Genomic DNA, 13,815 nt, shown 5'->3' with positions numbered 1-13,815 from the left:
CTCACACGCACTGCCATCCAGCCTCTCGAGACCCGGAAATTCATATTTGGCATCCGTGAGCGATTTAACATTGATGCCTTTATTTCAAGCACCATGCATGCAGTCTGTTTGTGTTCTGATGGGCAGCGAAGAGGGACATCCTGGGCTTTCTGTGACGTTTCACATGGGGGGTGTGGCCATCGAGGCACATCTTTTCAAAATGGTAGCACCGTCTTTGGCAGTAAGAGAGATAAGTGATCAAACGTGTCATTGTATGTTACACCTGTTCTTCATGAGAGTATTAGCTATAATTCACTGAGATTTCTGCAGCCCTTCAAGCCTTTCAAAATACACATTTAACCCATGTCCATTGTAAGGAACAGTGGATCTTACTCCTCATTTTAAACCATTTTCCACCAGTCTTTTTTCCAGTAAACAATGCACCGAGTGAGGCAGAATAGAATTTTGATTTGTGTGTCTGCACAGCCTGCCTATATCCAGTGTCAAGCTGCACAAAGTAGTGGATTGTCCACACCGCCTTGCATTTCTTTGATCCGGCTGCCACAAACAGCTGAATGTAGAACAGGTCAGACCACCAGGCCTCTGGGAGACCTGCAGAGGAGAGGCTGCAGTGGTTTGTGTGGAAAAGATTGACCCCGATGTCAACCGCAGGGGACACGTAATGAAAAATAAATAACATTTTTGAGAAAAACAGTCTTTGCGATATGTTTGTAACATCCCAGTAAAAGTATGTGCTGGCCTCACATATTCCACGACTACTGATTAGATGTCTGTGGATGGGATTGTTAAGAAGAGTTATTTGTATAACATTTTAATTAGTGAGTCACTGAATACCTCGTGTTAGTGTTTTTGAAAAATACAATTACATTTCATCTGTACTATTTATTACAAATTGCAGATATAGGTTAAGCAATGAGGTTTTTTAATTAGCCAGGTTTAACGAGGACTTAATAAGAGCCTGAGTTGTGTAGTGATAGCACAGTTATTAAATGTCCCATCAATCAGTTTGAAAGCTACGGTGAGTTTGGGCTGTTGTTTACATTTTGTTCACTCTGTGTCCCTTTAAAGGTTCAAAGTTAACTTCCAAACAGCACATTATCTCACACACTGTTTGAAATGTGCAAACCTTCGGTGCCTGATGCACACCTTCCCTCGGCTAAAAATGTACCTTTGGAACCTGCTGGGCCAAAGTCCACACTGATAGATCCTGCTTTGCAGATGGGCATAAAAACTGTTCCCTTATGTGCTGTATTTACATTGTTTTGTGTTACCAATGAGAAACACATCAACCTTTTAGGCTATGCTATCTATTTGCAAATCTATTTTAAGATGCATGTAGCTGATAAATATTCATTAACTGAACAGTGAAACTGCTCAAGGGAAATTTTATCCAAAGTTAAGTGAAGCTGAACTCTGTGATTTTCCCTGAAACTCATCTTGAGTGTTGAAAGGTCTCGGAAAGTAGCGCTACTGCATACTTCACTGTGTCTCCACAAAGGCTCTGCTGAGGTGTTTCCTGTAGCTGAATGAACTCAGCAGTGATTATGATCTGGTTTTCACATTCATCAGTGAGTGTCCTCCACACCCTCAGTGCAGAAGGGGACTCGGTCGCAGCCTTCAGTGCCTTACAGGCTGGCAGGCGGTGACTTTACTGTAAATCTGCAGGAGCATCACAAGCAGCGTTCAGCCACTGGATGTCAATGTTAGCCTCCATCAGGTGTTTCTGCAGAAACAAGTGCCGGTTGCTGCGCTTTCAGCAAACATATTACATGCTTTTTCTAGATTTTATTACGTCTTTTCCATCTCATTAAACCCATTCTGAATTTTAGTTTTGGAGGGCTGTGTGAAATGAAAATGGTTTTCATACAGTTAAGCAGACTGTGGTCATATTTCGAGCAACCGTTTCATGCTTTGCGATGCAGTTGTTTTGGGCTCATTGCCTCTGAAAGGTTGTCACTGCTTCATGCTTTTCATGCCAGAAAGTGACAGAAAACCATGAAAGATAAGCAAAGAGGAAACAATAAGGACCGCAAAACTGACACACAGATGGAGGCAGACCGAGTTCACTTAACGTGGTCAGTCGACAGACTCTTTCTGATTGGGTCAGAGTGCTGTCTGACACAGGTGACACGCTTTATTCATACATTTATGTCGTTTTGTTGTTTGTAAATAACATACTGTCAGAGCAGCTGTCTTTTCATTGGCTGTATAAAGAGAATTAAAGTGAATCTCTTTGAGTTAGTAAAAATACTCACACAGTGGGAAAGAGGCCACTTCTGCCACTGACTAATGCTGAAATGAAAAAGAAAATCAGAAAGATGTCAGAGTTACAGCACTACACTTCCAATGCCACGTGAGTCGTTTGTGACAGCTTCCGCTTTCCACGTGGAGGTGAAATGTTTAATATTCCTCACACTGTAGCCAGAAAGACTGAGAACAAAACCCAGACACAAATATACAAATTCTATGTTTTATTTCTACCTTGTAACAGAGACAATTTGTGATTGATTTGATAACAAATCAAATACAAATAAAAATACAGTTAATCTTCTGCTGTTTCTTTTTCATAATTGTAATAATCTAATAATTTCATATCTACCCAGCGATAGTGCATGGTGCAAAATGTCCCTGATTGATTAAAAAAATCCTACACAAACAAGCTTGCTGTATCTAACGTTAAGTTTGACAGTAAAAATAATATGAACAAAAAAAAGGTAATTAAAGACCAGAATCTTAGAGGTAATAACAACAATAAATACAGAGTAAAAACATGTTAGAAGCAGAGGTTTGTACAGCTATGAAAATGGGAATGAAAGTGACCTGTACTGGGCCATTTGTCCAGAGGACGTAATGTTTCAGCACTGTGTTGTCTCTCACACGAGCCGCGTGTTCATTTATTATTTTGGGTTGTTGACGACACAGCAGTCACCCCTTAGCTTTTCGTCATTTGACTTTAATACCTTTAACTTCTGTGCATTTTCAGATGTCTTCCCACATCACCTTAGCTTCCAGGTGTGTGTGTGTGTGTGTGAGATTTACAAATGATCCCTCGGAGTCTCTGTGGACTCACCGGCACGTCAAGGCTCAACTCCTCCTTAAAACCTCAACACAAAGTCGTCTTGTCCTGCACTAATGTTGTTTAAAGATGCGTTCTTCTTGGGATACGAATATAAATATTATTTCATCATGCCATTTATGTCAATTTGAACTGGACTTCCTGAGTTGATCTCACTGGACGTAAACTGAACAAGATGTCACATGATGTTTTGTTTTCCACCTGCCCGCTCTGCTGTGAGCTGCGCCGTCTGTGGACCGTTAGAGAGCCAGGCGGGACTTTGAGCAGAACCTCTTGGTGAGAGAGTGGGAGGACAAGGACCAATGGAGGCCAGTATTTACCGTCTTTGCATTCTGGGGAGCTGCGGTCACACGTGTTCACACCCGGACAGACAGGAGACAAACAAAGCCAGACACGCCGCTTATGCAACGCGGGAGAAAGTGTTCGGGGTGTTGGAAACGAGCAGCGAGATGCCCTTTAGACGCTGCAGAAAGCGGGCTGCTTTTCCCACCAGCTGCGGCAGCCTGTGCTGTCACTGGGAGCACCCTGTGTGCCGACTGAACGTTTAGGTGGAAGGGATGCAAAATGGCCTTACTGTGACATTAAAAGAGACGGGTGCATTTAAAACAGGAGTGTGCATAAACAAGCAAAATGCATCTGTGAATCTGAACCCAGGCAGGGGGGACTGAGTGGTTCGAGAGTTCACAGCTGTCACAGGATCCGCTTTGATCATCTGTAATACTGTGTGTGAAAATTCTCCCCGTCTGTGGCTCTTTATGCTCATTTCAACAGCCAGCCGATGAAAGGAAGGCGGAACACACTCACAGCAACTGACAAAGACTGCTGTCACAGGCGATGCAAGCACAGTTCACACAGCGCCATCAAAGAAGCACAGAAAATGATTTACTAATTGCTGTAAGGCTGGGGATTACCTGATGCTGCACCCAAACTTTAAGCCAGACAGGATGGGGGTTTACCTATGAATTTGTGCTCAGATTCCCCATCAGGTTTAAAGGACTGTCCAGCACTTGCACGTGGCACTCATTTGGCGTGGGTTTAGATTAAAATAAGCCCACTCTGTTTTTCTGATGGACTCAGCTGAAGTAGCCTCGACTCGAGCTCTTCAAACTGGAAAGGTCGGAGCAATGATTCACCACCTCAGCTCCCTGTTTGCATTTGATCACAGCAAAACGCACATAGTGTGGAGGTTCAAGACAAACCGAAACACCTGATCAGCGGTGGTTTGGACTGCTGGATCGCGACAGCACGTGGCCACGCTGCTGACGTGTGAGGATTACTGGATCTCTGAGATGGGGACATTCACTTGCTGTTTCTGAACTTCACCAGCAGCTTCTACTTCAACAATCATCACACAAAAACAACATGCGTTGAAGAGATCCCCAATCTGGTATTTTCTGTCTAAAAATGAGAAACATCTTTCTAAGCTGGTCCAGCTTCCAGCTGTTCTCTCCTGTTTGGATGAGGTGTAGAGCGGACTAAACTGACCCCCCCATCCGTTGTTCCGAGTGTCGTCTCTCACAGCAGCTGTACTGTCACTTCAATGCACCACATGCAAAGACAAGCGCAGCCGCTGGCGAAGGACGCACAGAAACGTGACAAAGCGATGGCGAACACAAAGTGATCAGCGTGATGGCGTAATTCAAATAAATGGTTATTTTTATTCATCTTCAACTTTAGGTGAACTAAAAACAAAAGCAAGAAAAAGAAATTAACCATGTCTGTTTCATGTATCTACAAAACCAAAAAAAGAAAAAGAAAAGCAAAAATATTTCACATCCATGACTGCGTTCTCATTGGTTTTTCATAAGGGCAGAGAAAGAAATGTTATCTCTGTGACTCCATCTCATTCAGGGATTCACCTGCACATACATCCACCTGTGCACCCAGTGTGAGTGTGAGTGTGTGTGTGTGTGTGTGTGTGTGTGTGTGTGTGTGTGTGTGTGTGTATGTGTGTGTATGTATGTGTGCGTGCGTGTGTGTGTGTGTGTGTGTGTGCGCGCGGTATGTGCAGTCGTCGTTTGACCGTGCCGCTCGACCCCCCGGCACCCATTTCACAGACAAACACAGACCTCTGAAACAGGATGTACAAAAGCTTGTGTTTAGCATTAAACATTGCAGGGCCTCAACACAAACAGCTACGCCTCCTCCCTCCTCCTCCTCCGCTGCACCCGAGTCTGAAATTACATCACAGATGGGCAAGAACCCACCTCTACTTAAAAAAAATAAACAGGACAACAGAACAGAGGGTCCAGGGGGAAGAAAACAAAACAAAACATGCATACAGAATACATCATTTACCATTCTCACTCGTGATCTTTTTTTCTTTTTAAAACACACTCACAGAAACTGCACACAAACAGCCAAGCAAACAGTTAAAAATCATCTTTAGGGAGAAAAAACATGATTGAACCCTGGACACTTTGCCATTTGTGACAGGGAGAAACAAGTTTGGGAGGTAGAGGAAGAATGGGACGTTGGGCCGACGGGGGAGGGGGGGAGGCGGGGCGGCAGGGTGGCAGGTTGTGGGAGGGGGGCCCAGCGGGTGTTATTTCTTGGCCTTGGCGGACTTGGCTGAGTTCCGCGGCGGGGTGACCGGTCTCCCAGATCCCATTCCTCCCCCTCCGCCATAAGGATACAATTTCTTATCTGCTGGCTTCAGAATCTGCAAGAGAGACAACAAAACTCTCATTTACTCTGACGTACACGCCAACTTCTGCGTCGAGGCGACAGCGGACCTTAATCCATTTGTATTCATATTTAATAATATCGACACATTTAAAAAAGAGATCAACATAATGAAAAAGAAAAGAAACACTTGCTGAGCCACTCACTAGAATTCATGAACAATCAGTGGATTTATACGAGAAAGAAAACCAAACACATGCAGCAGACACACCTGGAAGGAGCACATGAGTGTCTCGTCCACGCTCATCATGGCACCAGCGTTATCAAACTCTCCGCAGTAGTTGGGAGCCGAGAACAGGGTGACGAGTTGCCTCTTCGCGAAAAACTCATAACCGTCTTCTACCACCTTAGGACAGAAATAACTGACTGTTAAAACCAAAGGCAGAAACAAGAAAATGAACAGCTCAGTCAGGTCCTGGTTGTGTCGTAACACTCAGTGCCACCATTCTTCTTGCTGAACACACAAGCATTTTTGCCTTTCTTGTTCATTAATAGTAAAATTCAGGCCTCTGGACCGAACATTACCTGGTGAGCCCTGCATATTAGGTCCATGTCGTGTTTGTGCAAAAATTTGGCCACCACATCTGCCCCGAACGTGAAGGAGACACCGCGGTCGTTTTCACCCCAGCCCAGCACATCTTTGTCGGGATCAGCCCACAGCAGGTCACACAACAAACCCTGGTCAGGCACGTCTGTGGGTCGCATTACTCTGCGGATCTGCTCCATGGACTGAAGATCAGGAGACAGTCCTGCAGAGAGGGACAGAGCGTATGCCCACCTCAGCCTGGTTCTCCTCATCTCATTCTCATCATGGCTTTTATTCACGAGGCCTACCTCCATGACAGCAGAAGATTTTCTCATCTACAATGGCAGCCACGGGTAAACAGTTGAAGCAGTCCGTGAAGGTCTTCCACAGCTTAATGTTATACCGTCGCTTACCTGCCAGCAAAAGAAGAGACACGAGAACTTAACGCTTAAGTGAAGAGATCAGTTCCGACAATCTTCTTGTTAGTAAAAGTATTCTGCACTCACACTCGTCATAAAAGCCGTAGATTCGATTAATGGAGGCGCATTCGTGGTTTCCACGCAGCAGGAAAAAGTTCTCTGGGTATTTGATCTTGTAGGCTAAAAGCAGGCAGATGGTCTCCAGTGACTGCTTCCCTCTGTCTACATAGTCACCCAGGAAAAGGTAGTTGCTTTCAGGGGGGAAGCCTCCATATTCAAACAGCCGGAGCAGATCATAGTACTGACCATGGACATCACCTGCAGGGGGCAGCACATCAACGTAATTTGAACACCATATTTTCAACACCACTGTGAGTGATCGAGTCCACGTTTATCAAATGTTACAACCGACAATTACAGACGAGCAAGCTGTGTGGTACATCATGTCCAAAGGCTCAGTTAATGATCATCGTCCCTTGCATCAGAGTCAGTCTACTGTGCAAGCTCTCAGACTTTACAACATCTCACACCTTAACACGCTGACTTCTAAATTAAAACTTACCGCAGATTTTGAGGGGAGCCTCTAGCTCAAGCAGGATTGGCTGGCTCAGGAAGATTTCGCGGGACTTTAGGCAAAGGCCACGGATCTCACTCTCTGTCAGCTGGACGTTCTTCCCGGGCCGAGAGCCCTTCACTGAAAACAGGGACAGACATTTCATGGAAGATAGAATAGAAAAGAACAGTACAGAATAGAATAACACCACAAAGATGCAGCTGGGCTCAGAGTTGTAAGAAAGACTGAATGAAGAAGGACAGGAGGCCTGGGAATGAAACGTGATCCTTGGATTTAGGCCAGACTACCAGACTGGGAAGTTAACACCCTCCCACCAGCCAAATGCTGGCAAATTCTGTTAGCAGTCCAGTATAGCAGCCACTTTAGCAGGTAACCGCATCATTTAGACATTATACTCTAAATTCTAGAACTCCGATGTTATAAAGATAAGACGCACTTTAAATGTTTATCAAACCACAACAAGATCGACCTGTGCACTGTGCACAGAGATGCAGCATCTGAGAAAAACCTGATCAGTGGAAACTGGCCTGACGTTGTCAGCCTCACAAGCACGTCTTTCTGCTTAGGTCGCAATTAAAACCCCAGCTAGGGCAAGACATGAAACCCACTTCCCTCTTCTCGCTGATGTGGCTGCAGCAAAGACACTGCAAACGCAAAATTAGGACTTCTTAGTAAGCATCGTCAACAAACAAAGAATAGTGCGACAGTGAAAGACGGCAGGCAGTCACCAATAAGGCAAAGTAACAGGCTCTAACAAATGAAATAAAATATATACTGTCTTTGTAAGGTAGTAACATTCTCTTCTTGTCATCTAACTTCCTTCACTGATGCTATCTGAAGAATTCAGCAGGTTTGTCAAGTCTTTAGTTGTCATGCTTTTTCACACATACCACATACACACAGAACTGAGCCAAACACAGATCAGGTTATTTGTCTTAGACTGACACATTACAGTACACACTGTTATGGCTGAAATGCCAGAAAAGGTGGGAGTGAGAGGACAGCAACAGAAAAGGAGGATGATTCACATCAAACTAAAACTTTTGCTCACATCAAGATCAGGTCAAGATATGTGCACACTGGCGTGCCAACCACAGGGTGCAGACGTGATACTCTGTGACTTTATCTCAGCAGTCGTGCGTGCTGCAGCCTTGTCCTGGTCTGTTCGTATCAGTGGCGAAATCAATCACACGTCCACTCCTACACTTGATGCCAAGGCCTCAAAGAGCCTCATTCCCACCCAACAAATTCTATCACAGCTTACTGAACAGGTAGCGTACGAACAGTGGAGACAGAACTGCCTCAGTGATATTTCCAAGCTGCGTGTGAGCTGAGTCCTCTCTAACATGTTTATGGAATTGAGTGAACAGTTGTCAGGTGTTCACAGCTAACAGACAAATGCTATAAATGCCAAACAATTGAAGTGACACAGAATAATGGTGAGTAATAACAGCAGAACTAAAAGCTCTGTTCAAACTAAAACTGCTTTACAACATTAAGTCTGTAATTGCACTTCCTGCTGCTGGCAAAACCAGCAACTGAAAAGCAAAGCTATGCAATCATGTGTGTATAACCATCCAATAAACAAGATATTCCAGTGAACACTGATGGAAAAACCGGTTCCCCTCACAAGAAATTCATTTACTCTCATAAGCCAAAGTTTAATAATAATCATAAAATGACTATACTAATGGCACCAGAGTAACATTCAAACAAACAAGGATTCAATCTCTATGTACAAACGCTGTTTCATTACTGTTGCTGGTTGTCGTTGAGGTGAAAGTGCTTTTGTGTGTGGTGGCGTCTGTGCAGCAGAGAGCCACAGATCACAACGTGCATGAAAGAAACATCTGTGACTGATCAGACAGTTTTCATGTGATTGATAAGGCAGTTTCTATGCGAACCCAGAGAGCACCAGGGTAGACACCAAAACACAAAACATCAGTTTCAATTTTATGAGCATTTTAAATTAACTTGGAGGACCTAAACTCATGATTTAATATATTAAAAGAGGAGAAATTAATTTAATGTAAAAATCTGAGAATCAAAACTTGAGAGATTCTACAATACCATTTTATCCTTCCCAACACAGATTCTGATATGTGAACTTTGCACACTGGCTGATATGAAGTACCAAACCGCTACCAGTGCATTAACAAAAATGAACAGCTGTATCTGACTAACTCTACATAAGTTACTTTCTCTCGATGGCTATTTGTGTAGTAGCAAATACAGGTGTGTGTGCTGCTGGGAATCCAATCCAGCATTTTATTCAGCATTTAAATATTTCTGATTCTGGTATTGGAACAACAACTCTTACAGCGTGACTTTTGGAAAACTGTGCAACAGACTGGATAACTGCTACTGCCAGAAAAATGAATAACATTTGCTTCCATGCATATGGAAACAGATGTACAGGTCGTGTTCACCCAGGCAACAAAGCATAACTTACTCTCTGTCAATAGTTCTTACATGCAGAACAGCCGACACTTAATTAAAGACTGTCTCTCACAACAATGAATCCAGTTTTAATAGTGCTTACAAAGCACTTTGAAGGGGGGGGGGGGGAATGCAACTAAAAGCAAAGTACTGAACAGTGAAAAGTCAGTATAAATACAGCAGCACTATTTGTCACTTTAAACGTGGATTACAGAGGGCTAAGCCCTGACAGAGCTTACTCCAAAGTTAGCCACATAGCCAGTGGGCAACAGTGAGCTTAACGTGACGGGAGCAGACAAAAGGCCTTCCACCACACTGATCAGGGAGCAGAAAACAAAGGGCTGGACCAGCACAACAGAAAAGCGGTGCTGGAGTGCTGGCATCAACAGTTGGTTTGGTCCAGCACTCCTGACTCAGTGCTCGGTGTTCTGCCTGAGCTTATGTGATGTCACACTTTCCAGACATGCTATTAGCAACACACTCTCCCAGAGTTCACTTAGCTAAAGATCTACGACAGTAATCCAATTGAAACCGCTCATTATCCAAGCACGTTTAATTGGTTTGGTCTCGAAACACAGTCATCAAGCAGAAGGGTTACCTTGCTGTTCATATGGGACACTGAGTGGGTAATTTATCAAACATTCGATGCAGCAGGACCTGCAATGACGCAAGTATACCTGAGTCTACTGTAGTCTACTGTAGATAAACATGACAGCAATATTACCTGGTGTTGGTTACTCTCTGCAATAAACTCACAAATGGAGATAAAAAAAGGTCAAGTGAGTTACATAAGAGGATATAAATACTGTCACTGTAGCCTTGTTTGTGTTCTCCCATGTTTGGTCGACAACCTTATCACTGCCAAAGTATAACAATCCATGTGCAAAGCATAGTCAAACTCCTGCTGTGGAGGCACTACGACTGCATATGCACATTTGTGAATAATCCCAGTCACCTCCACCAGCTCAGTTTATCATGATCATGCTGATCATGCATATTTACAAAGGTAAACAAACAAGTCTAAGGTCATTCATTATCATTGTTAGGACTAGGAAACCTTGTGACACCAAACATTCCTCATTAGAGGCCAAAAAAAACATCTTTTAATACTGTGACTATAGTTGCAGTTTTTAGAAATCACAGCTTGTAGAAGCCAAAAGCACCCCAACCAACATACATTATGCTGCACCCGTGAAACAGTCACACAATGAAATCTCTATGCCAACAGCTCCACATAAGTAAGTGTGAAGCAGGCAGAATGTCTACACCCCGTGCACTTGTCTCACCAGGACAACTGCAGAGGTTACAACTTTATTTCTTATGCTCTTCAGATGAACCGTACAGTCAGCTGTAAAGAGACCTATGCTTCAGTTTCATGTGCTCGAGATGCCTGTTACACAATCATCGTGGATGTGAAGATAAACACACACAAACACACACCTTCAAACCACGACAAATCTGCCTGCACAGACGGTATACAGAGGGCATTCAGACATGTAAAACCTACTACTTAAGAATGTTTGTGTCGGATTTGTAGAGCCAAAAGAGATTAACAGTCACTCCATATCTGCCGTTTCATGTCTCAAGTTTGTTCAGGTCCTGCAACTTGAATCATTTACACACAAAACGTCGTACAGTAACAACATAAAAATGACTGAGAGCTATTATAATCTACACACTTACGGAAAGGTTATTTTTCAAAAAGGAGTGCATAACACACAACACTGCATTGTAGGAAAAATAAATGAGGTAAGCTGCTCATATCTTGCTTTAAAGGCAGCGGTGGAGGAGCCCAGATGGGCCTGCAGCAGTTTCACAGGTATTAGGAGTGAACATGGGCCAAGCAAAGCATCTTTGTTTGCACACCTCATTAACAAGTCACTCTGGGGAAAGTTGTGGCTGAGCATTGTAATCACATCTTCAGCTGCAAAACAGTAAGCACAAACACAAGCCAGCCTACCCATGTAACCAAGAAGCTCTATTTGACTACACTGAACCAGTGTAGACTGATGTCAATGGCCAAAAGTCAAAGTAATAGTCTCTCACAGCCAAACTGAGATTATTTCAATTTTTCAGAAACACAGATGATAAGTCTCAGCCCAACATTAACTCCTCGGTGTAACAAAAAAAGCTAATTCCTTAAGGAAAAACCGTAAAATCCCAAGCCGGTAATGTAGGAGAAGGTGTGATTCGCGTAAAATGTTTGTGATGTTGTTCCTTATTCGTGCCACTTTACGGAACCTTACGGAACAAACACAGTAACAATGTATCATCGATGAAAACTGTAATCGATTGCTACGGTAACAATGACCTCTCCGATATAATGGCGTTAGCTACACAACCTGTACAGAGCGGGTTTGGTTTGTCTACAACCTTCCATCCAAATCCAGCCATCGAGTTTGAGAGCACAGCAATCTTAAGTAGGCTAACGTTACTACATCATAACGTGACTCCCTTTAACTTCAGCCGACATACCTGGTGTATAAAATATACATTTCACTGACATCAAGATACCCCATAAAGTAAACGAAGTACATGAATGCACAGGGGATTCGGTCCTGCTCACCTTCCAAGAGACGTTGAATTATAGAGTCGATGTTTAATTTGTCCGGCTCCGCCATTTTCTGTATTTTCTGACGTTCTCGGGCAGTCAAGTCCTTGGTTTTCCGTGTTGCACCTTAGATTTGTATTACAGAGAGAAACAGAGACGGGCGATTCCGGTTAGTTACTCATGTATACGTTTTAATACACATCGGTTTACTTACGAGCGACGCGATCTAGCTTAATCGAGCACTGTTGTCGGACTGGACCAATGAATGAGCTTGTGCGAGCTTGAGCTAAGCAAGCTAGCTAGGTAGCTACTAGCCAAGTAACGTAGATAACGATACATATAAACTAGCAGCAGCACAACTGAGCGGCTACTTTGCTAACGTTAGCTTTGTAATATAACTTTAAAAACAGATGAAATGTTTCCGAACCTTTTCTTCAGTTTAACGATACTCGTCCTGGGATGAATAATGTGTAAATATTTATCCTCTGAGATCAATCTTGGCCCTTTTTCCTTAGCTTTGACCTGGTCCCTTCACTCTTCCCCCAGGAACTTTAAAATAGGGCCGTGTCTACCGTAGTGTCTAACGTAGGAGGCTGGGCTGAATCAAACTGAGGGCTTCACACGAATCTCAGAAGGTGATTGGTCCATCCTGGAATTTAGAGCCGGAATTCAAGCATTTTGATTGGACGTTTTCTGGGTCCGTCTCACACTCTGTAACACTCCTCTCCGGCATCAATGGAGAGTTAGAGCTCAAAGTGCGCCACTACGTGTTTACAATTGAAATTGCAGTTTAAAATACAACCTTTTGCTATTTCATCTGAACTGTTGCACACAGCATCACATGTACGATCCAATGACATCCAACACAAAAGCCCGGAAACAAAATACTTTTGAGGGGATCATCATTTTCAGCTTTATTGAGACTCAAAATTTGCCTGCCTAAAATTACATAGATGTTGATGGAATAGATGGAACAATGGAACATGCTTATAATCTACGTGTAATACAGCACTATATGTATATATATAAATATATATATGTGTGTGTGTGTGTGTGTGTGTGTTTGTGTGTGTGTGTGCATACTTGTACACACACCTTCTGGTCAGGTGTCTATATCCGTGAGTCATTAAACAAATATGAGGCAACAAAAACCTAGAAAGCAACGGCCATGTTTTTAAAACAGCACTGACGTCTCACTGATTGCTCAGATGACACTAAAAGAGCTGGAACTATAGATAGATAGATACTTTATTGATCCGGAGGGAAAGGTGATACACACCGTAACATATTTTGTTATGTATATACAAGTACTCCCAGTCACTGAACTTTATTCCAAACAAAAACTTAACTTTGTCTCCGTGTGTCATGCAAACCAAAACTATGTGTCAATGTCACTCTGTCTCTCTGTTGTTGAATGTGCTAATGGAGACCACACTTAATTGATTTCACAACATTCCTTTTTATGTCTTCATTCACGATCCATGAAACTCCGCTCACAATCTTGCGTAAAATCTTAAACCCACTCAGTCTCAGTTTCCCACATCA

The 13,815-nt window shown here is 43.2% G+C and overlaps 1 protein-coding gene across 1 annotated transcript; it reads right to left on the bottom strand.

The window, feature by feature from the left end:
• Window positions 1-5,048: 5,048 nt before the first annotated feature.
• Window positions 5,049-12,868, bottom strand: ppp1caa (protein phosphatase 1, catalytic subunit, alpha isozyme a). Its single transcript, XM_046415600.1, has 8 exons — window positions 12,698-12,868; window positions 12,286-12,396; window positions 7,269-7,400; window positions 6,794-7,024; window positions 6,596-6,700; window positions 6,287-6,510; window positions 5,973-6,107; window positions 5,049-5,738 (listed from the first exon to the last, which is right to left on the bottom strand). Exons 2-8 carry the CDS (start codon window positions 12,338-12,340, stop codon window positions 5,622-5,624), a joined length of 999 nt encoding a protein of 332 aa, XP_046271556.1. The 5' UTR covers window positions 12,341-12,396; window positions 12,698-12,868; the 3' UTR covers window positions 5,049-5,621.
• Between the last annotated feature and the right edge of the window lie 947 nt (window positions 12,869-13,815).

This window comes from Scatophagus argus, chromosome 16, assembly GCF_020382885.2.
Source record: "Scatophagus argus isolate fScaArg1 chromosome 16, fScaArg1.pri, whole genome shotgun sequence".
Lineage (NCBI taxonomy): Eukaryota > Metazoa > Chordata > Actinopteri > Scatophagidae > Scatophagus > Scatophagus argus.
Note: the sequence above shows the minus strand (reverse complement) of the source record. Positions and strands in the feature narration are given on the sequence as shown.